General features: G+C 40.1%; 1 protein-coding gene across 1 annotated transcript in view; it reads left to right on the forward strand.

Annotated features, from left to right (window-relative positions):
- The first annotated feature begins 7286 nt into the window (after window positions 1–7286).
- tgfbi (transforming growth factor, beta-induced) overlaps window positions 7287–24961 on the forward strand; it is a 44712-nt gene continuing 27037 nt past the window's right edge. Inside the window, exons 1-2 of the mRNA XM_051954177.1 lie at window positions 7287–7532; window positions 13396–13494. Coding sequence (XP_051810137.1) covers window positions 7420–7532; window positions 13396–13494 — 212 coding nt within the window. The 5' untranslated portion in view covers window positions 7287–7419. The remainder of the gene's footprint in view (window positions 7533–13395; window positions 13495–24961) is intronic.

Raw genomic sequence — 24961 nt, forward strand, 5'->3', positions numbered from 1 at the left:
GAAATAACTTAATATTCTACCATTCAGACAGGTTTTCCCTGTAATATTATTACGATTACAAAGGACTACATTTAAACTTACGCATTGATCCGGGCAGCAGTGTTCTCCACGCCGTCTCCCTCTCTCTTGCAGCTGCAGCGGTGTTGCACTTCTTTCTAAAAACGTGTTCAAACTCTCCATATAAGCGCGTTAAAAACTTCCAGTTCAAAACCGGAAACTTTCGCTTCCCCGTTGCCATGGTGACTCGTCGAATCGGGGCTCCGATGATGCTGTCTTCTTAGAGTTGTGGTGCACGCGCTTGACTCCGGGTGAAACTACTCCGAGTTGATTAAAAAAACTCAAATCAGTCATTGTTGGATTAAACTCAGAGTTTCCTGAACCTGCTTCATGAAACAGGCCCCTGAGAACTCACCGACACTCAGATGTTTGTAATGAGGTTGATTCAGACGCTGATGATCCCACACATGATGAAACCCCAGAGCGTGCCTATAAAACCCGACAGAAGCTTCCTGATGACCTGCTGAGCCTTTTACTGCGGTTCTGCTCAGAGCTGGATTCCAGCATAATGACTGATCATTAACAGTCTGCTGTGTTTTATCATCAGAGGCTGCTGAACACAACTCAGCCACTGTTTGTTCACCAAGCACCCACCAAAGACTGGCTGCAGAACCGGCCTGAGACCAGCAGACAGTCGGTAAATGTGAGGTGGGCAGGTAGGTCTGACTGCATGAAACACATCATCTGTTCACCTGTTGCTGCAGCCCAGCGGCTCTCAAAGTCCACAAACTGAAAAACACCCGTTCTGTTTGTAGCTCCTGGTTCCTCTGGACTTTTATTTTTCACTTTTGGCACATATTGTTCTTCTTGGCCTTCCTCAGTTCTTCTGTGTTCACACAGTTCCTCTTGGTTAGCCCATGTGGTTCTCCTTCTTCCATATGCAGTGAGTCCTTATGGCCTGTGTGGTTCTTCTAGTTCTTTTGGCTGGTACAGTTCCAGTGAGCCTGCATGGTTCTTTTTGTTCCATATGGTTCCTTTTGGACCACACACTGTATCCAAAAGTATCATTCACCCTTTTTTTGACATTTTGTAGACCAATTTTTGTGACATTCTAGACAAAATTTGAATGTTTTTCTTTTTTTTCTTTACAGAAAAACTTTTGAGGCCATTTGGGCAGATTTATGTAATTTGGGAGTTTTTGAATAGTAATTTTGGACAATTTTTGAATAATTTTGTAAAAGTTGCCATTTTAGACAATTTTTTAAATTTCTTGTGGTCAAGTTGAATGAAAATAAATGCACGTTTTCGCTGGTTAATTAGAACAGAAAACACGTCCATGGTACCAATGACTCCGTGTCATAGACAATAAACTGCTGCAGTTTTTCAGTTCAAACTATGATATATCCCATAATGCTGATGCTTAAAATTAGTTATAAAAATGAATTGGAAGCAGATTTGGTCTTGAGATTGTGACACCTGGACTAGATGTAAAATTGATTTGGTTGCAGTTTTTAACAAAACACAACTTAAAATTCTGAGGCTCACAGCTGATTAAAAAGTGTGAAATCTAGACCCCCCCCCTCTATGGACTTCAAGGACCTGGAACTCTGGAAATATTCACAGTATGAAGACAGAACCTTGTCTGGCTTCATTAAATAACTGAAAGTTACTGTAGATAATAAATAAGTTGATTCTGGAGGACAGAAGAGTGAACTGATTGATTTCTCATGCTGATCATTACATTCAGGTGTTTCATCAAACACCGGATAGAGCTGTGTGAATCGCCACATGGAGACGTGAACATGTTCAGAACGTTACATGTCTTCAGGTTTTTGTCCAGCTGGTCATCTACGACAGTGAGCCTCAAATATTTTCCTGCTTTTAAAAGCTTTTTACAAGTGGAAAAGGTCCGAGGGAGAAGATTTCAGGTCAGACACATCCAGGTCACACCGAGCTGTTACCCGTTAGCTGACAGCAGGCTGGCTGCTTGAGACTCACATACCAGCTGTGCTGCATCGCTGTCAGCTGCATGTTCTGTGCCTTTTAGCAGCAGCCAGTAGACCGTCAGCACTCTGATCCTGGAGTTTCCTGATGGGATGTGAATGCACCAAATGGAAGAACCAACCTGGACTTGAGGCTGAATCACAGAGAGCAGAGGTGAATGATGCTCACTTGGTTCAGGTCAGAAGCAACATTCAGGCTGCTGCTCAGTCCGGTTTTTCTGATGCTCAGTAGGACCCTGAACTCAACACAACCAGGTTCAGCATCAATGTTTCTCATAAGGAGATGTTGGCATAATCACAACAAAACTAAAATGTGAAAACAGAATTCAGATGGTCATCTTAGGGGGGAAATAAAATCTTTTTTTTCTATTTTCGGGTTAGAAAGGAGCTTAATTTAACCAACTGAGCTTTTTCTTTCACATTTGATAATTGAGCTATTTTGTAATTTGTTATTTTGGATAAATTGTGAGCTGTGGAGGTCACAGATGGTTATGTGGTGATAAAATTAGGGGATTTGGACACAGTTTGTTTTGAATCATTCTGGACACATTTTGAGCAACTTTTTAAAGTTATTTTGTACAATTTTGGAATCATTTTAACAAATTTTAGTCAAGTATTTTTTTTAGTATTTTTGGACTGGTTTCTGTGGTTCATTAGATAACATGAAGCTCTGCAGCGGTGCCTCACAGACAGAAACCTCTGGGTTTGAACCTGCTGGTTTTTCTCTTTTCGCAGTCCAAACACAAGCATGGTAGAAGTGCAGGTAACGCTTCTTCTCCCTGTTAGTTCATCTGTGGATTATTTTTTGAATGAAGCTACCCTTCACACCAATTTGTGGTTGATTCAGACCAATTCTGTAGCACCCAGACCACCAAACTCCACCGTTTCTGCATCTCTGCTGGCTGACTCCTCATCTGGGACCAGTTTGGCTCCAGTGACTCTCCTTTGAGGATCACACAGACCCCATCAGGATCAGATCTCAGTGAGGACTGAGGGTCAGAGCTGGATTATAGATCCCATCTGGTTGGGAGACGCTGCTGGAAGAGCTGGAGGGCAAACTGGTAACCATGTTTATATAAAGCTAATATGGAACAGCAAATACACTTTGCAGGAAACATCTAGGACACAACAGCAGCGAATTCACCCCAGTAACATCACTTAAATATCAAATTATTCTAAACCATGTCTCCTCACAGTAATCAGATTTAAAACAGTAGAGTATTTGTTCTGATGTCAGATTACAGACGTTCAGTTTAGACTCTTTTAAAAATTCAGGCCCCACAGTCGCAACTAAATGCAACAAAAATCCTTTCATAACTGAGATTATAATCTTTGATTTCTTCAGCACTTCAAATGTTCACCTTTATTTTTGATTTCCAACTCAATCCTCCTCAGCATGAAGGAAGTCAGAGTCCATATTTCTGTGCAGGTATTCTCACTTTCTTCACAGACTAGTTGTTTCAGCTACCCTTTGCTGGAGGGGCGTGTTGCTCTACCTTTCTCTTTAAAATACCCCAAAGGTGGATTGAAGTAAGGATACACACTGTCCAGGTCAGATTTGGCCAACTGGATCATTTTAGAAAAAAAAAAAATCATAATAGGAATTCTGGACAGGGGCTGCACAGTATCGTAGTAGTTAGCACTGTCGCCTTGCAGCAAGAAGATCCCCGGATCAGACGCGGTACAGCACCCCTGGAGGGAGCCCATCAGGAGCAATTAGGGGTTAGGTGTCTTGCTCAGGGACATGAGGGACCTCAACATGAGGCTGGGGATCGAACCGCAACCCTCCGGTTGTGAAACGGCCACTCTACCCACTGAGCTATGCCGCCCCTAATGTCACAGATCAAACATTTGGCTGACTGTAGTTACTCTGTGACTATTTATAGTTACTTTGGGGCTAGTCATAGTTACTCTGTGAGTAGTCGTAGTTACTCTGTATTTGTAGTTACTCTGGGACTAACTGTAGTTCCACTTTGACTAATCATAGTTACACTGTGACTAGTTGTAGTTCCACTATGACTAAATGTAGTTACTCTATGTCTAGTTGTACTTACACTGTGACTAGCTACCTTGTGACTACTTGTAGTTCTTCTGTAACTCGCTACAGTTACTCTGTCAATTAATCAGCATCTTGATATGGCACACCTGTGAGGTGGGATTGATTATCTCAGCAAAGGAGAAGTGCTCACTATCACAGATTTAGACAGATTTGTGAACAATATTTGAGAGAAATGGTGATATTGTGTATGTGGAAAAAGTTTTAGATCTTTGAGTTCATCTCATAAAAAATGGGAGCAAAAACAAAAGTGTTGCGTTTATATTTTTGTTGAGTGTAAGAAATCTCTGGACCCTTTAAACACAGCTGATAGTTTCTGATCAATCTGAAGCCAATCCATTCATTTTTGCTGATTAGTTGATAGTTTTTTGTTTGTTTCTGAATCTGATTTTTTTTATGGATTCATACTTCAAACTTCAAAAACCTGCTTATGAATGCACTAAAACTTACAACAATGGAATATTAATTCACTAAAATGTCAACAAAACCTGAATGTCAGTGCATCAAAACTTGGATGATTTGATCTGCTGGTTTGTTAAACATCAATAAACATCATAACTGTGTTTGTCCTTTCTGTTCGTCAGTTTGAAACCTTTCTGAAGCCACTGTAGAGGCTCAGGGCTGCTGGTCAGAACAAACAAGGATTACTTAAAGTGCAGATCTCTTACTCTGAATATCTAACATCTGCAGCGATTCTTCAATTGAGATTTATGATCAGACATTACTGTCTTTGTGTCTTATCCTCAGAGAGATGAGCTCATCTCACTGTAAGCCATTGGATTTAGGACTTGTTTCATCAGCTCTGTGGACTGTCCGCCCACATATTCTCTCTGACATGAGGCAGGGCTCAGTATTTTCCATCTGTATTCATTTCTACGCTGATGACGCCCACGTATTTCCAACAGTGAAGGCTACTTCGGTTGACTTTTGGTCATTTACAGAGTAAAAAGCAAACAAATGTTCCATTTGTCTTTTCTTTGGTTCAAATTTTATAGAAAAATGGCTGGACTTCTGCACACGGACATTACAGGAAAAACTGGGCTGGTCTCCACCACTCCAGTTTTTTAGATGCAGCTGTTGGTTTCCAAGAAAATGTCTTTAATGGTCGAGAAAACGAAACTGAGAACTTGTGTTTTTTTCTGTCTTGAGAGAAATCACTGTTAATGTTCTTAAAGTTACGACTAAGCAAAAAAGGTATGTTATCTTAAAAAAAAGTCACCAAAATATCACCACAGAAAGAATTGTTGGATTTTCAGCTATCAATAAAAAAATATCGTATGAACCTGCATTACCTTTCAACAGTTTGGGGTCACTTAGAAATGTTCTTATTTTTCAAAGAAAAGCTGTTTTATTCAGTGAAGATAGCACTAAAGGAATCATCCATCCATCCATCCATCCATCCATCCATCCATTTTCTTCACTTATCCAGGGCCTTGTCACAGAGGCAGCAGACGAAGCAGATGTCCAGACATCCCTCTCCCAGCAACATTTTCCAGCTCTTTTTGCTCTTTTTGGTGGATCTCTAGGTATTCCCAGGCCAGATGAGATACATAATCCCTCCAGCAAGTTCTGAGTCTGCCTCCCAAGTGGACGTGTTTGGAATACCTCCAAAGGAAGCCTCCCTTGAGGCAATCAGATGTCCAAACCACCTCAACTGGCTCCTTTTAATGCAAAGGATCAACGGCTCTACTCTGAGCTCCCTCTGGATGTCCAAGCTTCTCGCCCTATCTCTCAGGCTGAGCCCAGCCGCCCTGCAGAGGAAGCTCATTTCATCTGCTTGTGTCTGTGATCTTGAATGATAAATTCAGTCTAGACATCGTAAATGACTATTGTAGCTGCAAACGTCTGATTTTTAATGGAATATCTCCATAGGGGTACAGAGGAACATTTCCAGCAACCATCACTCCTGTGTTCTAATGCTACATTGTGTTAGCTAGTGGTGTTGAAAGGCTCATTGATGGTTAGAAAACCCTTGTGTAATTATGTTAGTACATGAATAAAAGTGTGAGTATTCATGGAAAACATGAAATTGCCTAGGTCAAACTTCTGAATGGTAGTGTAAATAAATGTTCTTCATGAAGGGATTTCCATGTCTGTCTGCGTGTCTTCTGCTGGAAATGGTTTAGTTTACCTGCATTTTAAACTGGAGACGCTTCATGTCATGTCTTCATGGTTTCCATGTTTGTGTTTGTTTTTTCTTCTCCAGCTTGGAGTTTTTCAACAGCAGCTCTGCATTTACAAAATCAGATTGTGTCTGGAAAAACGATGCAAAATGGAAATTTATCCTTAAATCTTTGAAAACTGAGCTCACATTGATCAGAACATAAACTTCATTGTGTACAAAAAGATCTGTGTGGTCTGATGGGAGAAGGAAAGCAGTCAGGAGGTGAAATGGACTGGAACTGGACCAGTATATGGGCTAATTGTTTCCTAACAAATACATGTTTGAATCTTTAAATGATTCTCATGGGACATGTTTGCTCTAATCACCCCTAAGCTTCATCACAGCTCTGCTTTAGAGAGCTGCCTTTCTTCCTGAGTTTTTTATTTCTTTTTTTCTCACCCAATTCTTGATATCGGTCAGATTACTGAACTTGTCTTCACCACCTGGTGGCACTTAAAGCTCCAGCTGTTTTTTATTGCTGTCCACGTTGACCACTGTTTGCAGACACGTGTTTTCATAGGAGGATTGTTTTGTTTGTGTCTCATCTTGGAGGAGAAAACAGACATTATGTAGTTTATATGCTGCGGCTGGTTTCTTGTTGTGGTCCCCAGGAGGTGCTAATGTTCCCCAAAATACAGATGAAGAGACAAAAACCTGCAAACATGGAATCAGATAAAATCTATCTTCATCCAGTGATGGGTCTCTTAGAACTGAGTCCCATTTCTTCAGCTGGATTTTGGCTCTTGATGTCTGTGACAGAGTTCATCTGAGTTACTACAAACCAAACAATCAATAAAAGTATTCTGCAACTAATTACTTCCAGCTGCAGGTCAACAGGAAAATGAGCCGCTGGTCTCAGAACAGAACAGGAGAGCCACATGTTGCTACGGAGGACTTCCAGCTTTGTCCTGCTGAGATTTTGTGTTTCTGCTGTGAGCACCTCTACTGCAGTAAAGACTCTTTGAACGTCTTACGGTTCTGTTTTGGTTTCTTGTGTTTTTGCTCCTCCCATCTCCCCTTCCTCTCCCTCCTAACCCTCCTCTCCCACCTCCCCTTCCTCCCCCGGCTGTCTATAAGCTGGCCTCTCCTGGAAGCTGCTGGGAAAAAGCAGAAGCAGCAGCAGCAGAAGAAGAAGCAGAAGTAGAAGAAGGAGCCGCCTGAGCAGCAGCAGGATTTTAGTTTTTCATCAGAAAGTGAAGATGAAGGTGTGTGTGCTGGTCCTGGGTCTGTCCCTGGTTCTGACGGTCTGCATGGCCCGGTCTCCCTACCAGGCAGTCCTGCAGCACAGCCGGATCAGAGGCCGGCAGCAGGGGTAAGTTCCACCCAAAAGCTGCACCCAAATGCTTCCAGGACAGTTTGATTCCAGGGATTCTCAGCTGGGACTCATATTTACTCTTTCACTTACATATAAGTTCATACTTAGCTAATCATTCGTAGGGATTTACTTTGTTCCAACAGCAACAGTCCCAGCATAAAAGATTGATGCAAAAAGAAGAAGACATGAGGCATGAAAAATTATACAGTGTAAAAAATACATGGAAATGTAAGAAATGTACAGTGTGCATTTATACAGTGAAAAATTAAAACATATATAATTAAAATGAAAAAGAAAATAAGCAAAAATATTCAGTGCCAAAAATGTCATGTGCACATTCAAAAATGTAATGTTTTATGTATTTTTTTTTACTGTAGTCAATCAGCAATATTCATTTTCTTTAACAGCTGGCATGGAAATGAATGCTTTATTTGTACTTTATTTAGATATCATCTGTAAGTGAACAAAACAGGAAAACGAATAGTAAATTGGTCAAAAAATACAGTTAAAAACGGCTGAATAATGTTAATTATTTACAGTATTCACACTACCGTTCAAAGGTTTAACGTCACACAGACAATTCCATGTTTTCCATTTAAGATCGCACTTTTATTCATGTTCTAACATAACTGTACAAGGGTTTTCTAATCATCAATGAGCCTTTCAGCACCATTAGCTAACACAATGTAGCATTAGAACACAGGAGTGATGGTTGCTGGAAATGTTCCTCTGTACCCCTATGGAGATATTCCATTAAACATCAGCTGTTTACAGATACAATAGTCATTTACCACATTAATTATGTCTACACTGGATTTATCATTCATTGAAAATGATCTTCATTGAAAAAAAAATGCTTTTCTTTCAAAAATAAGAACATTTCTAAGTGACCTTAAACACAAAGAAGAACAACAAATGTAGAAGATTCTCAAACCAAAGTTCAAAAAATATTATCTGGATGTTATTTGAGGCCTCCAATGGCGTTATTTTTAAATAAAATATTCTGCTGCAATGTTCTGAAGACATTTTGGAAATGTTGTTGAGGAAACACATTATGGAAAATATAAAATGTTTCTTATTTAGTGACTGATTTTTGTTTCGTTTTTCATTCCCCTCGGCCACTTTGTTTCTCCTTTTCTGGTTTTGTGTTGCATTTTGTGTCTCATTTGTCTTTTATCTCTTTATAGTTGTTTTGTCTCCACATATTATATATTTAACTATTTCCATGTCTCCAGCCTCTCTAGACTTTTTCTCTCTCCTCTGCTCATGGTGTTTCACCGTGCTGGATGGATCAACTTCCTCCTCTGTTCTCTGTTTCAGATCCATGCTGCATTTATAGTATTGATCCAGTATGTTGGATTTTTTTCCCCTCATAAAAATTTCAGACAGGTTTCAAGTTATTTTGGACATTGTTAGTCATATTAGAGCTATTTTAAGTTATTTTGAGTCACGATGGATCAGTGTGTGTCATTTTGAACAGTTTTTTCTGAGTCTTTTTGAATGTATTTTTAAACATTTTGGATGCAATTATGTCATCTGTAAAAAACAAAACAAAGCTCATAAATTTTACAGTGAAAAACCTGTCAAACCATGACAGTAAAAATCTGTGAACTCTAAAACAGTTTGATCCAGTTTATATAATAGTGAATCACCGTAAATAAGTTAATCAAGAGAAACTGAATTTTTGAAAGTTCTTTTTCTCTTGAAAAATGCATTTCCCTACTCTTGCACAGTTATTTAATGTGTATATCATTCAATAAAGTTTTTTTTAAATGCATGTACTGTTGTGCTGATAATGGGAAAATGCTGTAGTATCTATAATAGGTCACACAAACTTTATTTTATTTGGTATTTTCCTGTAAATTTTCAAAAAAAATGTTAAAGGTTAAAACATTTTTTTGACAGTAAGCATATTTTTAAAGTGTTAAATCAACAGGATCAACACATTTCTTTACTGTGAAGTTTCTTTAAGTGAAGAAAGTGTTTTTCCATAATTTTACAGTAGCAGTCTGGCAACCAGAGCTGCTGGAATTTTACTGTAAAAATGACCGTTTTATTTTTAGAATGTGAACAAATTTGAGGTATTTGTTCCATGAACAGTTTCATTTTTACAGCCTTTTCTTACAACACGACTTGCATTTCATCTGAAAAATCTTAAAATTTTGAATCTGTCAGACTTCACTGAGTGAAATTTTAAGACTTTTTTTTTTTAACTTTAAACAGAGCAGTGGAAGGCTCCAAATGTTGTGTCTCACAAGTTTTATTTTAAGCTTTGAATGGAGCTCTGAGGGCTCATATTTAAAACCCTATACATCCATTTGTAGCATGTTTGCTACACGAGTTTCTGGGACCTCTACATCATCAACATGATAAATAGTTTGCTTCAACACCTGTTGTTTTGGACCTGATACTTGGATTATTCCAGACTTGGAGGACATTTGGGTTTCAAAATGTTTGAAAAATAAACCTTCTCTTTTACAGTTTTCTGCTCCTGACAGTATGAGGTGGAGTGAGACGTTCAATCAGATATCTGATTTCTGAGATATTTTGTCCAGATTTTTGGTCATGTTGTGCAAATTTGAGTCATTACATACAGGATCCTATCATTTGGGATGAAGTCAAATAATTTTTGGACAAATTTGATTTATTCTGGACTTTTTTTGTCATTTGGGGAGATTTTGAGACATTTTGGTCAACTATTCAGTTGTTTTGAACAAATCTTAGTTGCTTTGGGTATTTTTTTGGCATTTTAGATTAGATAAGTTTTGAGACATTTTGGACATGTTTTGTACAGGTGTCACATAAACGATTGTATCATTTGGGAGAGATTATAATAATTTTGGACGAATTTGATTTAGTTTGGACAAATCTGAGTCACATTTTTTTTGTCATTTTGGATAATTTTAGAAATATTTTGGTCACATTTTGACTCATTTTTGGTGATTTTACACTTTTTTGTCATTTTGGATAGTTTTAGAAATATTTTGGTCACATTTTGACTCATTTTCGGTTATTTTACACTTTTTTTGGTCATTTTGAGGAGATTTTGAAAACAAGAGAGGACATAGCTTCTTTAGGAAAACTGTCTGATGATGTTAATTCATGTGATTCACTGTTGATTAAAAAAAATAAATCCCACAATTATAGAGACATCAATGAATAAAATAAAACCCCAAAAAAGGAGATTTAAATTTAATTTTTGCTGGTCAATCTGAGATTCAATGTGGTCATCAGAGGAGTGGGAGGAGTGAGAAAATGGTAATTTCGGGGGAACTGCAGACTAATTTTGTATTTTAAAAACATTTTCAAGCATTGTTTTCTCCTGGACTTTTTAGATTTGATCTCAGGACAAGAACATCTACACAACAACTGCATGTTTTAGTGTTTTCTACGTGGATTATTAGAAACTTGATGTCCTCCAGTTCAGGAATGACCCACATGTATTCTGCCCCCTTGTGGATCGTCATTCCACTATAGCTGAAGTTGTATTTTTCCCCTTTTCAAAATGGCCGCTCTCATGAACTCATCCACACACTGGCTGTGTCCGAAATCGCATACTAGCCTACTCATACTAAGTGTGACGTCAAAATAAGTATGTAGTGCGTTCACATTAGATAGTATGAAAAGACTGAGTACGCGAGAAATACCTGGATGTATATTATATCCGGAAAATTTTTAAGTATGCGCGGTGACCACACTAGTCATACTCAACCGCCCCATAATGCTTTGCAAGCTATCCACCGAAATGCAAGCCTCGGCGGGATATGTGGCCGGACCTGGGCGATTTTTATTTTATTTTATGTGGTTAAGTAGTCATCCTAATCACCCCACAGATTTGAGAAATAGGCGTTTTCTGACCAACGTTTTAAATTTGTCAGACGCCTCACAACGTGCTACTGAATGCTAGCAGCTAGTTGCAGCAGCTCGCTTTGCATACAGAACAAGTAGCAGCTACCTCCAGTAGCCTGCAGCTACAACTGAAACGATTCGCATAATCTGGCTAATAACTGCATGAGGAGTGCCGGCTTGAAATTGCCACATTTATTATGCGACTGTTTGTTAGCGTAAAATCGACCTGAAGCCGGCATTCAGCCGAGATATTTGATAGCCGTACTTCCGGTTTTTGTCGTCGGAGGTTTGAAATGCATTATGGGAAACGTAGTAGTATACTACAGTGTGAACGGTTGGCATTCTAATCATACTTATAGTACGTAGTATACAGTATGTACTCATTGAGAATGTAGTATGTAGTACGTTAGTATGCGATTTCGGACACAGCCACTGTTTCAGGAAAGTAATTGAATTAATATTTTTTTCAGAAGTAACTGAAAGAATAATATCTAAATTGTTGCTCTTTTTTTTTCTTTTAAAGTATTTTAAGCATTAATTTACTATTTTTTGTTATGAAGTGTGTCTGCGCACTTGCTGCTAGTTGACCGGAGCAAATGGAGTTTGCTTTAGATTGTTGTGAGCAAAAAGTTGCCAAAACTGCTCAATGTATAAAATTATAAACAAAATATATGTCAAAAACAAAATAATATGACAATTATTTTTGTGTACTTTATTAAAAGGGTTAATAAACATCTCAGTTGCAAAAAAAGAGAATTTTCTAGCTATTTTTTTATGAGTTAGACGAGGGGTGTCAAGCCTGCAAGCCGAAAGCGACCCTCCAGAGGATCCAATCCGGCCCTCAAAATGTAACAATTTCAGAGAAGACTTTAAATACAGATTATAAATTAGTAAAACTATCCATCCATTCTCTATACACCGTTTTATCCTCACTAGGGTCGTGGGGGGTGCTGGAGTCAGTTGACTTGGGTGAAGGCAGGGGACACCCTGGACAGGTCACCAGTCTGTCACAGGGCTACATATACAGACACACAATCACACCTACGGACAATTTAGAGTACTCAATTAACCTCAGCATATTTTTGGACTGTGGGAGGAAGCCGGAGTACCCGGAGAAAACCCACGCATGCACAGGGAGAACATGCAAACTCAGCCCGGGATTTGAACCGGGGATCTTCTTGCTGCTTCTTACTGTGCAGCCCATGTAAAACTATAAATTTAAAATAATTTCTAGACATGACAAGTTGTTTTGATCATAAAGTAAAATACTAGCTTGCTCATTGTTCTTTTGTCTTTTTGTGTCATATTTTGTGTTGTTTTTTTGTACGTTTTTCTGACTACTGTTGTTTGTTTCATGTTTGTGTCATTTTATGTTTCCTTTTTGTCTCGCTTGTGTTTTTTTGTCTTGTTTTTACCATTTTGTGTTTTGCTGTATTCATTGTTTTGTGTGTCATTTTTGTTGTTTTGTGTTTTTTTTGTCTTACTCGTGTTGTCTATTTTTTTGTCATTTTGTTTTTCGCTTTTGTCATTTTTGTGTTGTTTGTATCATTTTTTGTTGCTTTGTAACTTTTTGTTTCTTTTTGTTTTGTTTCATGTTGTTTGCTTCATTTTGTTTTTGTTTTATTGTTGTTTTGTGTTTCATTTTCATAATATTTTGTCTTGTTTTTAATGTTTTTGTCGTTTCAGTCCTAAAATAAAATCCTTTGTCATCATCCACATAGCTGGGACTAAATGTTGTGTTCTTTGTAGACACTCTGTGATCTGGAAGTTGTAATGTGGAAATGATAAACTGAGGCTGAATGTTGTTTAAATTAAATGTATTTTTCTTAACAAATTTCAGGTTCTTCAAAATGTTTTGTCAGAAGATAATTCTTTAAATGTGAACATGTATAGGTTATTATGCTGTGATTTCACTGCTCCGGCCCACTGGAGATCAAACTGGGCTGAATGTGGAACCTGAACTAAGATGAGTTTGACTCCCCTTGAGTTCATCCTCTCTGCTCTCTTTCAGCCCAAATGTTTGCGCCATGCAACAGATTAAAGGCACAAACAAGAAATACTTCACCAACTGCAAACAGTGGTACCATCGCAAGATCTGCAGCCAACCCACGTGAGTCCACCGTAAACAAGCCGTGTGCACCTAATGTTCAGGATTTCACGTCTTTAGTTGCTTTTCCTGAAACGGCTCACTCTGTGCCGCTGCTTTAGATTCTCTCCATGTTCAGATCTGAAGCTGTTTTTGTGTCTGGGTTTCTACTTGACTCTTTCAGTTTGACTTCAGTCCTGCTGGACGGAGGAATGTCCCTCTCTGGAGGTGTCCTCACCTCTTATGTAACCTCAGAGAAAGAAAGCTATCATTGTTAGTTTACAGTCGAGCTGCAGGGTTCATTTAAAGGACACGTACAAAGTTTTAGTTTGACTTTTCTCCTGATTTATTTCAAGTGAAGTCTCAGTTCAGTCACCGTCAACTCAGAAAATATGTTGCTGCAAAGTCTCAGATTCTGTTCAGAGTTTACTCAATACTAAGTTCTGTACAATATTTTGGCTGAATTTCAAGAATTTCAAACCTGAAGAGCCGTTTTCAGTGCTGAAAAGCTGTAGAATTAAAACTCTCACAGTCAGGAAATCTGGTAAAGACACAGACAAAATTACTTCTAGCAGATATAAATGATTGAAAATATGTTGCCTTCTGCAACCATTCAATTATTGGTCCGAAAAATATGACAATGTTCAATCAAGGGTTGTATTGAAACCATAGAAAGTTCCTGAAAGTATAAATACATATATATACACTGCTCAAAAAATTAAGGGAACACTTTTAAAAATACATCATATTTCAATGTGGGGGAAAAACAAACTGGATATTAGCATTGATATGGACTGGATAATGTGTTAGGAATGAAAAGTGCCACATTGTTTGATGGGAATGAAAATGATCAACCCCCCCAGGAGGGCTAAATTCAAGACACCCCAAAATCAAAGTGATAAACTGATGTGGCAGGCTGGTCCATCTTCTGAAATTCCTTGGCAGCAACTCAAAATGGTATTCAGTAGTTTGTATGACCTCCATGTGCTTGTATGCATGACTGACGATGCCGGGACACGCTCTGAATGAGATGACAGATGGTGTCCTGGGGTATCTCCTCCCAGAACTGGACCAGGGCATCGCTGAGCTCCTGGACAGTCTGAGGAGCAACCTGATGGTGTCGGATGGAACAAAACATAATGTTCCAAAGGTGTTCTATTGGATTCAGGTCAGGTGAGCGTGGGGGTCAGCTAATGGTATCAGTTCCTTCATCCTCCAGGAACTGCATGAGTTCTCTTACCACATAAGACTGGGCATTGTCGTGGACCAGAAGGAATCCAGGACCACTGCACCAATGTAGGGTCTGACAATGGGTCAAAGGATTTCATCCTGATACCTAAAGGCAGTCAGAATGCCATTGTCCAGCCTGTAGAGGTCTGTGTGTCCCTCCATGGATATGCCTCCCCACACCATCACTGACCCACCACCAAACCAGTCATGCTGAACAATGTTACAGGCAGCATAACGTTCTCCACGGCTTCTCCAGACCCTTTCATGTCTGTGACATGCGCTCAGGGTGAACCTGCTCTCACCTGTGAAAAGCACAGGGCACCAGTGGTGGACCTACCAGCTCCTGTGTTCTCTGGCAAATGATCAGAGACATTCACACCAGTGGTCTGCTGGAGCTCATTTTGTAGAGCTATTGCAGTGCTCATCCTGTTCCTCCTTGCACAAAGGAGCAGATATCTGTCCTGCTGATCGGTTGAGGACCTTCTACAGTCCTGTCCAGCTCTCCCAGACTAACTGCCTGTCTCCTGGAATCTCCTCCATGCGCTTGAGAATGTGCTGGGAGACACAGCAAACCTTCTGGTAATGGCACACATTGATGTTTCATCCTGGAGGAGTCGGACTGTCTGTGGAACCTCTGTAGGGTCCAGGTATCGCCTCATGATACCAGAAGTGACTCTGACTCTAGCCAAATGCTAAACTCGTGAAAAACAGTCAGAAAACATTCGGAAGGAAAAAAATGTCAGTGGCCTTCACCTGTAAACTCATTCCTGTTTTGGGGGTTGTCTCATTGTTACCCCTCTAGTGCATCTGTTGTTAATTTTATGAACACCAAAGCAGCTGAAACTGACTAAAAAGCCCCTCAGTTACTTACTTGACCAGATCAGTATCCCACATGTTTCACTGATTTGATGCTATACTTAGATTAAAAAGTGTTCCTTTAATTTTTTTTGAGCAGTGTACACACACACACACACACACACACACACACACACACACACACACACACACACACACACACACACACACATATCTCTCTCTCTCTCTCTCTCTCTCTATCTATCTATCTAGTCTTTGTTTTGAGGCTCTAACAGCAGTAGTTTGATGTGTGGAAACTTTGACCAGACAAGGTTCCAGTGTTTGCTATTTTGACCAAACGGTGATGGACTCATGCGTAGGAGTTTGAACATTGACATTATATGTGGCACAAAGGCACAAACTGCTTTCATGTTGTCCTCATGTAGAAGTTTAACAACATATGAGGCTGATTTTGCCTCATACAGGTACTGGAGCAGAACACTGAACAGAAAATTGGATGATCATTGGACACCTCACAATGAATCTGAGGTTTGAAACACAGTATAAGTACTGTAACAACAACACGAGTAAATAGGAGATCAATGCAGAGCTAAGCAACAGAAGAAGACAATGATAAAGTGCAGTCATGCCTTAGTAGATCTTAGTGGTGTCTGGTTTATTTGCAGAAGGGAAATTCTTTGGAACTACTTCAGAGTCTCTGTTGGCATGAATGTCCAGATTGTGTTGTCTTCTCTTCCCCATAGCTGGACAGTGACAGAACATGAGATATTTTGGTTCCATAAACTTCCCTATCACATCTTATTTCTCCTTAGTGATGCATCAGCCACTTACTGTCAAACATGCGAGTTGCTTCCTTCACTTGTCCTCCATTTTTTTTTATCTCTCTTGGTACAAATAATTCACGTTCTGTCTCCATGAATGCGACATTTCATTTATTAAAGGTTGCTGCTCCTCCATTCAAGTCCTACACTTGTTAATTCTCAACATTTCTCAGGACTTTATGAATCTGAGCAGGTAAATGTGTCCAAGGAGCTCTGCTGCTGTTTACTGCAGTGAGAACAAAACCACTTAGATCAGAACCCAAACTGTACTCAAGTAACAGTAACGTTACTTCAAAATAATATCACTCAAGTAGAAGTAAAAAGTAGTCATCCAAAAAGTTACACAATAAGAGTAAAAAAGTATTTGGTGAAAAGATTACTCAAGTACTGAGTAACTGTTTGACTGTAATGCCCAATATATTTTTTAGAAATGATGCGATCAGACAGACAAAAATGTAAAATAATGTGCACATTCTGGTATTTCCAAATAATAAAATAGCATAAATAAATAACATCTTTACACAATGACAAGTTAAGGCACAAGAAACAGAAATGTCCAAATCAGTGTTTCATAACATAAAGCTTTGAAACAAATACCTTTATTAAGGTAACGTTTCTTTGAACAGCAGGGGTGAAAGTAGTTTTCAGTTCTTGCCGGTACCATTACCAAAACCCTCATCTCGCTCTAACTTCCTGCATTTTAAATAGCAAAGTTAAAACACAAACAAATAAAAGCATATTAATATTTTACTGTAGGCCAATGGAATAGGTAGGAATTAATAACACTTGAAATTTTTAGGAAACATGGCATTGCTTTTCATCTGTATGCAGATGATACACAATTGTACATGCCACTGAAGCATGGAAATGGCAATAGTGTAAAACAACTTCTTGACTGTGTTGAGGAAATCAGGGACTGGTTGTCCTTAAATCTCTTGTTTTTAAATGACAGTAAAACGGAAATGACAGTGTTTGAGCCTAACAGTGGAACCCCGGCTCAGGATGATTTTGGTGCCCTGCGCCAGTATTTTAAGCCGGTGATCACGAATCTGGGTGTAAAATTTGACTGCTCCCTCAAACTTGAAGCACAGGTCAGTTCAGTTGTAAAAACAAGCTTCTTCCAAATCCGACAACTGGCTAAAGTTAAGCCTATTCTGTCTCCGAAGCATTTTGAAATATTAATTCATGCTTTTGTGACCAACCGTCTTGATTATTGTAATGCGCTGTAAGTCGGTCTTGAAGAAAAACTCTTGTATCGTCTACAGTTGGTACAAAATGCAACAGCTCGACTCTTGACAGGGACTAAAAAGAGGGAGCACATAACTCCTATCCTGAAGTCTTTGCATTGGCTTCCCGTACGCTACAGAATTGATTTTAAAATTATTTTATTTGTTTTTAAAAGCCTTCATGGTCTTGCACCACAATATTTGACTGAGCTGGTGCAGCCCTATGTACCAGCACGTTCCCTCAGATCAGCTGATCTTTCATTGCTGGTGACCCCAAAGTCAAACAAGAGAAGGAGAGGTGCTCGGTCTTTTTCTGTCGCTGGTCCTATTTTATGGAATGCACTACCTTTGCACCTTAGACAGATCGATTCACTGCCTGTTTTTAAATCAGCTCTTAAAACACATCTTTTTACCTTAGCTTTTAATTCATTCTAAGTTGTAATTTTATACCTGTTTTTATTTTGCTTATTGCTTTTTAATGTCATATATTTTATGTGTGTACCGCACTTTAGTCAACTGTGTTGTTTTGTAAAGTGCATTATAAATAAAGTTGGATTGGATTGGATTGAAAATATGGTAAACTGTTTTGCTTTAAATGAAACACTGATAAACATCCAGAATACAAGGCTCTAAGAACAGACGTGAGGTCACAAGCAAACACTCAGAATGGAACTAAACATCAAAACACGTCACCTAAAAGATTTTCCACAGAGGCCTAAAGTAGTTATAGTAGTAGTAGTTAGTTTCTGATTTTCTGTGGTAACCCTCTTCAGTGTCCCGGTCTTTTCCTTTAATCAAAGAGGGTATTTTCCTCGCATTATTACTTTGACAAAAAAAAAAAATCTTGACTGTTTCGTATTGTTTTTCTCAGTTTTTATTTAAAATATGCATCTGTCGATGATAACCGCTGTAAATCCAGTTTAAAGTTTTTCAGCCAATCACAAGAACGTGTGGAATTTCAGGTGTAATTTACTGCTCGCCCCGTCCCGGCACAAGCGGCGCTTGTTGACGTCTACTGACGAGTTGTAGCAAAATGTCCCAGTTTGATAAATCAAGCGCACCTACTTGCTATTGGCTGCTACTGACCATAGCAGTCGCTGTGTTACGGACAGTAGACACACATGCGCACTCACGTACTGCTGAGTGAACGGTCGATAGCAGGCAGCCGGGCGGCGTACCACCACCGGATCTTTTGCCGGTACCCAGTACTGAACCGTACCGGCTTACTTTCACCCCTGTTGAACAGTGAAAACTACTTCCAGTGACAAGATATACTGTATTTCACTTCCCTTCAAATGGCACAGGCTCAGTAGATAGAAAAAACCATTGCAGCTCGGCCTGGACCCCAATATCTGAATATTCGGTCGAGGGAAAGCATATCTAAGGTGGTAAATAAAAAGTAAGGAGTCGAGTGCAGCCCGGTGTAATGAAGTAAGAGTAACGTTTCTTCTTCATAAATCTACGCAAGTAGAAGTAAAAAGTATGGCAGAGTAAAACTACTCTCAGAAGTGCATTATTTTCAAAAAGTTGCTCGAGTAAATGTAATGGAGTAAATGTAACTTGTTACTACCCACCTCTGGTGAGGACCACATGAACCATGTTCCCTCTCCTGAACCTGAGCCTGACCTTGAACCCTAGAATGAACCTGAACCTGAATTCTAACATCAATCTTTAACTGAAACGTAATCGGAGTCTGAACCGGAATTTGAAAAAGAGTCTTCATCGACCTGAACCTTAATTTGAATCTGAACTTGAATTTGGTCTAACCCTGAGCTTAAACATTGATCTGGACTTGAATGTGAGCCAGATCTGCCCCTTGATCAGACCCCTCCAACAGAATATCATCCGTTCAAACGCTGGGCTCTGCTGTAATCCTGTGCATCCTCCCTGGCAGCTGTTGCAGAGCCTCATAAACAGTGAGTCTGTCTAAGCCTCAGCACATTCTTGAGCTGCACACAGCTGGCTGCAGAGCGTCCCTGCAGAGCTGTGGGCATGACGGAGCGAGATTTAAGGGACACACGGCTTGTTTTTCATTCAGAAGCTGCAGAGAGGGAAATACTCAGCAGCTCGGTGTTTTTGTAGACTTTACACTCTTTTACACTGTTTTATGGATTAGCCCTCCAGGTCCAAACATCCACAGGATTCCTGGGGATTATTAGGTGAAAGATGTTTCACCATGTTGAATGTATCTTCCAACAACTGACTGACAACATGCTTCCCTCTCAGTCTCTCTTGTTTGTGTCTCTTTATGGTCAGAGATTTTAATGAAGAAGAATTTTTAAAAGAGGCATACAGAATGAACTGATTTTGATCAAATATGATTACCTTAAGCTCCAAACTTGTCGGTTTTCTAGTGAAGGGCTGTCTGAAAGTTTAAAATCTGTCGGTTCTCTCAGTTTTAAGTTCTGGCTGATAACTGGAATCCCTCTAAAGCTACTGGAAGGTTGAACAGTGCTGTTGGGTGTTGGTCTACTGACTGAATTAAAGGCTCTGTTAGTTTTTATTGTTGGTGGAACAAACCTTCAGCTCAGAGTTGGACTTAAACGTATCATGTGACTGCTGGAGTTCCCGCAGAGCCTCGGAGTTTGTCGTGGATCAGATGAACTGAACGAACTGACCGTTGGCTCTGTTTCCATGGAAACAGCTGCCTCAGCATTCTAACTGACAGCATGATTCATCTGTTCCTCATTTTTTGTGCTTCCTCTCTGTTGCCTTAAACGTTTTGTCATCTGCTTTTAGTTTCAGTCCTCTCACTCATCTCCTTTCTCTGTTTTGCCCTTCAGTCTTTCCTGTTTTTAGTCACTTTTTGAAGCAGAAAAATTTCATGAAACATACTTTTTCATTTTTAAAGTACTTTCGCAATCCTGCTCTGATTACCAATCTTCATGGGAGATGGAAACCCCTTTTTCAAATAACGTGGTGAAGATTGAAGTCACATGACTGATCAGCTGTTTCTGATAAAAATCAAACATGGCCAACAGCATCTGAAAGAATCATCACTGCATGACCGACTGGAAACCTTTCCTCAACACCATTCTGCATTTTTCTCTCAAAGTTTGCTTTGTTTCTTCTTCATCGAGCTTTTCAACAGCTGAGAAACATCTGGTTTGTTACTTTCTTCTTCTTCTGCGCTGTTTATTATAGCTGAGGTAGCCTACAGTGCCACGGAGGTCGGAGGTCAGCAGAAGGAGGACTCGTCTCTCGTTTCTCCCCCACTCAGGGATTGTCTGGATTTAAAAACCATCTGCATCTTCACTTTCAGCAGAACTACAACCAACATCACAGCCACTCAGGCTCTTAAAAGTCATTTCACCAAAAAAGAAACGGTGTCCGTTGACAGTTTTCCTTATTTATCTTCATGTATGTCCTTAATAACATAATGAATCAACAGAAATAAACCACGAAAACACTGAACAAGGAAGAAATCAGCATTCAGTTAACACGGCATTAGAACAGGTTCCATGAAACAATTAACTGCAACTATTAAATTCATCAACTGTTTTGATAACCACATAATCAGTTTGAGTAATTTTTTAATGAAATCTTTTAAATTTTGTGACTGCAGCTTCCTAAATGTAAATATTTCCTAGTTTCTTTCCTTCTCTGTGACAGTAAACTGAAGATCTTTGAAAAAAAAACACGACATTTGATGAAACAGTGATGTGCATTTTTCAGAGTTTTCTGACATTTTAGTGTTCAAACAGCAAAAACAAATGGATACGAGAGGGTGTTACCCATAATGTGATTCTGAGTACAGTATCTCACAAAAATGAGTACACCTGTCACATTTTTGAAAATATACATTTCTATCGCATGTTCTCCCTGTGCATGCGTGGGTTTTCTCCGGGTACTCCGGCTTCCTCCCACAGTCCAAACATATGCTGAGGTTAATTGGTTACTCTAAATTGTCCGTAGGTGTGAATGTGAGTGTGATTGTGTGTCTGTATATGTAGCCCTGTGACAGACTGGTGACCTGTCCAGGGTGTCCCCTGCCTTCACCCGAGTCAGCTGGGATAGACTCCAGCACCCCCCATGACCCTAGTGAGGATAAAGCGGTCTATAGAGAATGGATGAATGGATGAATGGATGGATATATTTCTATTTTTTCACGGGACAACAATGAAGAAATGACACTTTGATACAATGATAAGTAGTCAGTGTACAACTTGTGTAACAGTGTAAATTTACTGTCCCCTCAAAATAACTCGGCACAAAGCCATTAATGTCTAAACCACTGGCAACAAAAGTGAGTACAATCCAAGTGAAAATGTTCAAATTGGGCCCAATTAGCCATTTTCGCTCCCTGGTGTCATGTGACTCGTTAGTATTACAAGGTCTCAGGTGTGAATGGGGAGCAGGTGTGTAAAATTTGGTGTCGTTGCTCTCACACTCTCATACTGGACATTGTAGGTTCAACATGGCACCTTATGGCAAAGAACTCTCTGAGAATCTGAAAAAAGAATAGTTGCTCTATATAAAGATGGCCTAGGTCATAAGAAGATTGCCAGCATCCTGAAACTGAGCTGCAGCACGATGGCCAAGACCATACAGCGGTTTAACAGGACAGGTTCCACTCAGAACAGGCCTCACCATGGTCGACCAAAAAAGTTGAGTGCACGTGCTCAGCGGAAAATACTGTAGACGTATGAGTGCTGCCAGCATTGCTGCAGAGGTTGAATGGGTGGGGGGTCAGCCTGTCAGTGCTCAGACCATATCCCACACACATCAAACTGGTCTGCAGGGATGTCGTCCCAGAAAGAAAACCTCTTTTAAAGATGATGCACAAGAAAGCCTGCAAACAGTTTTCTAAAGACAAGCAGATGAAAGGCATGGATTACTGGAACCATGTCCTGTGGTCTGATGAGAACAGATAAACTCTTATTTGGTTCAGATGGAGTCAAGCGTGGATGGCAGCAACCAGGTGAGGAATACAAAGACAAGTGTGTCTTGCCTACAGTCAAGCATGGTGGTGGGAGTATCATGGTCTGGGGCTGCTGGCAGTGGAGAGCTACAGTTCATTGAGGGAACCATGAATGCCAACATGTACTGTGACATACTGAAGCAGAGCATGATCCCCTCCCTTCAGAAACTGGGCCACAGGACAGTATTCTACCATGACAACGACCCCAAACACACCTCCAAGATGACCGCTGCCTTGCTAAAGAAGCTGAGGATAAAGGTGATGGAGTGGCCAAGTATGTCCAGGTTTCTCGCCAGGATTTTTTTCAGCGTAACGGCAGGTCCTCCTGCACGCGCGCGCGCAATAGACGGGAACGGGTCAATCAACAGGAAAGTACGGCTGAGGTGGGAAGACATAAATTAACCTTGATAGGCACCCAGTTGATAAAAACAAACGCACATGGCGTTATCTGTCAAAATAACAGCGTAGCGGCCCTAATCACAGTGTTAACCCTTCCTGTTCGGCCCCCGACCGTGGTCAGGAAGCCCGGGGTTAACCCCCTTCACTTCCTCAGCAGCCGTAGAGGCAAAGACACAGGAGCCCAGCCGTATGGAAGAACACTGCAGCCTTTATTGTCTATAAACAGTGGCTGAACCGCACAGTACCACCAACAACTACCAGCAACTACACACCTCTCCTCCTCCGACTGCCCGTCTCTCTCACTCGCTCTCCCCTTCCCTCCCACACACACACGCTGCTCTCTCTCCCACTCTCATGACGGAGCCACACACTCTCATAACAACAGCGTAATCTTTGAAATGCGCTGGCGTAGCGGCCCTAATCACAGCGTAATCTTTTAAACTGAGAGTAACGGGCCGTTAAGACTGCATAACGGCCCGTTAGACAGTGTAACGGGCCGTTATGACAGTGTAACGGGCCGTTACGCTGAAATGCGCTGGCGAGAACCCTGATGTCTCTAGACCTAAACCCTATTGAGCATCTGTGGGGCATCCTCAAATGGAAGGTAGAGATGAATCAGGTCTCTAACATCCACCAGCTCTGTGATGCCATCATGGACGAGTGGAAGAGGATTCCAGTAGCAATCTGTGAAGCTCTGGTTAACTCCATGCCCAACAGGGTTAAGGCAGTGCTAGAAAATAATGGTGGCCACACAAAATATTGACATTTTGGGCCCAATTTGGACATTTTCACCTACAGCCATGGCCATAAGTTTGGACACAAGTACCATGACGCTTGTGAATCTTAGAAAATACCACAAAATTGTCACTTACAATATAAATACCAGTCATAGCCATCAACCAAATGCCACTGTTTGGGATAAACACCACGACAGTGGTGTTTATCCCAAACAGTGGCAGCTCAGGTTCTGCCTCTGCTGCTGCTGCTGATCTGGAGGACAACACTTCCGCACCGAGAGGGCAGCGGGAAATATATTTCATTTTGGTTGATGGCTATGACTGGTATTTATATTGTAAGTGACAATTTTGTGGTATTTTCTAAGATTCACAAGCGTCATGGTACTTGTGTCCAAACTTATGGCCATGGCTGTAGGGGTATACTCACTTTTGTTGCCAGTGGTTTAGACATTAATGGCTGTGTGTTGAGTTATTTTGAGGGGATAGTAACTTTACACTGTTGCACAAGTTTAGACATTAACAAGCTGTGCACCGACTACTTGACATTGTATCAAAGTGTCATTTCTTTTTTTTTTGTGATCAACTTTTTTTATTCATGTGTTTTGCAATCGCATTTGCAGTTTTACATTTAGTTGCATAATACACACACACACACACACACACACACACACACACACACACACGTCCTTTATGATGGGTAAATCATACAAAGATATTCATAACATGAACAAAAAACAATCCCTTACAAAGTAAGCGATAAATTAAAAAAAAACCTGTCCATGTTATCATGTGTAAGGTTGTACAGCAATAAATACAATAACAGATCCAATGCCAAGTGCTGATTTCCTCCGTCAAAGACATCCACACAGAGAGCAATACATACATAATGATTATGTACAATACAGAATAGTTTGCAGGACACATATAGTTATGTGATGATCTTTCTGAACCACACAAGGACACTAAACAAAAAGCAAACAGACAGACCATTAGGTGTTACATTGTGATTATAGTTGCAATCTAATCCACTGTACTTAATAAACTAGACCAGCATAAGATATTTTCAGTTTTGGCCCCATGAATTCGAGCAGCAGAGAGTTCTAACTGAATGATATCTCTGTAAGACAAGAGTCATTCCCTTACAGTCAGAGGCTGCACTGATTTCCAGCAGCGTACAATCATCTTTTTGGCAGACCAAAGACCAGCTAATAATATTCGGCGATTATTAATTGTCAGGTTAAGTTTAGAAGTATCATCTAGCAGAAGCAGATGATTATTGGCTCTTCCAATAATATTTGAGAGTGTCTTTGCAACATTTTCCCAGAACTGTAAAACCTCAGG

The sequence above is a fragment of the Acanthochromis polyacanthus genome, chromosome 10 (genome assembly GCF_021347895.1).
Source record: "Acanthochromis polyacanthus isolate Apoly-LR-REF ecotype Palm Island chromosome 10, KAUST_Apoly_ChrSc, whole genome shotgun sequence".
NCBI lineage: Eukaryota > Metazoa > Chordata > Actinopteri > Pomacentridae > Acanthochromis > Acanthochromis polyacanthus.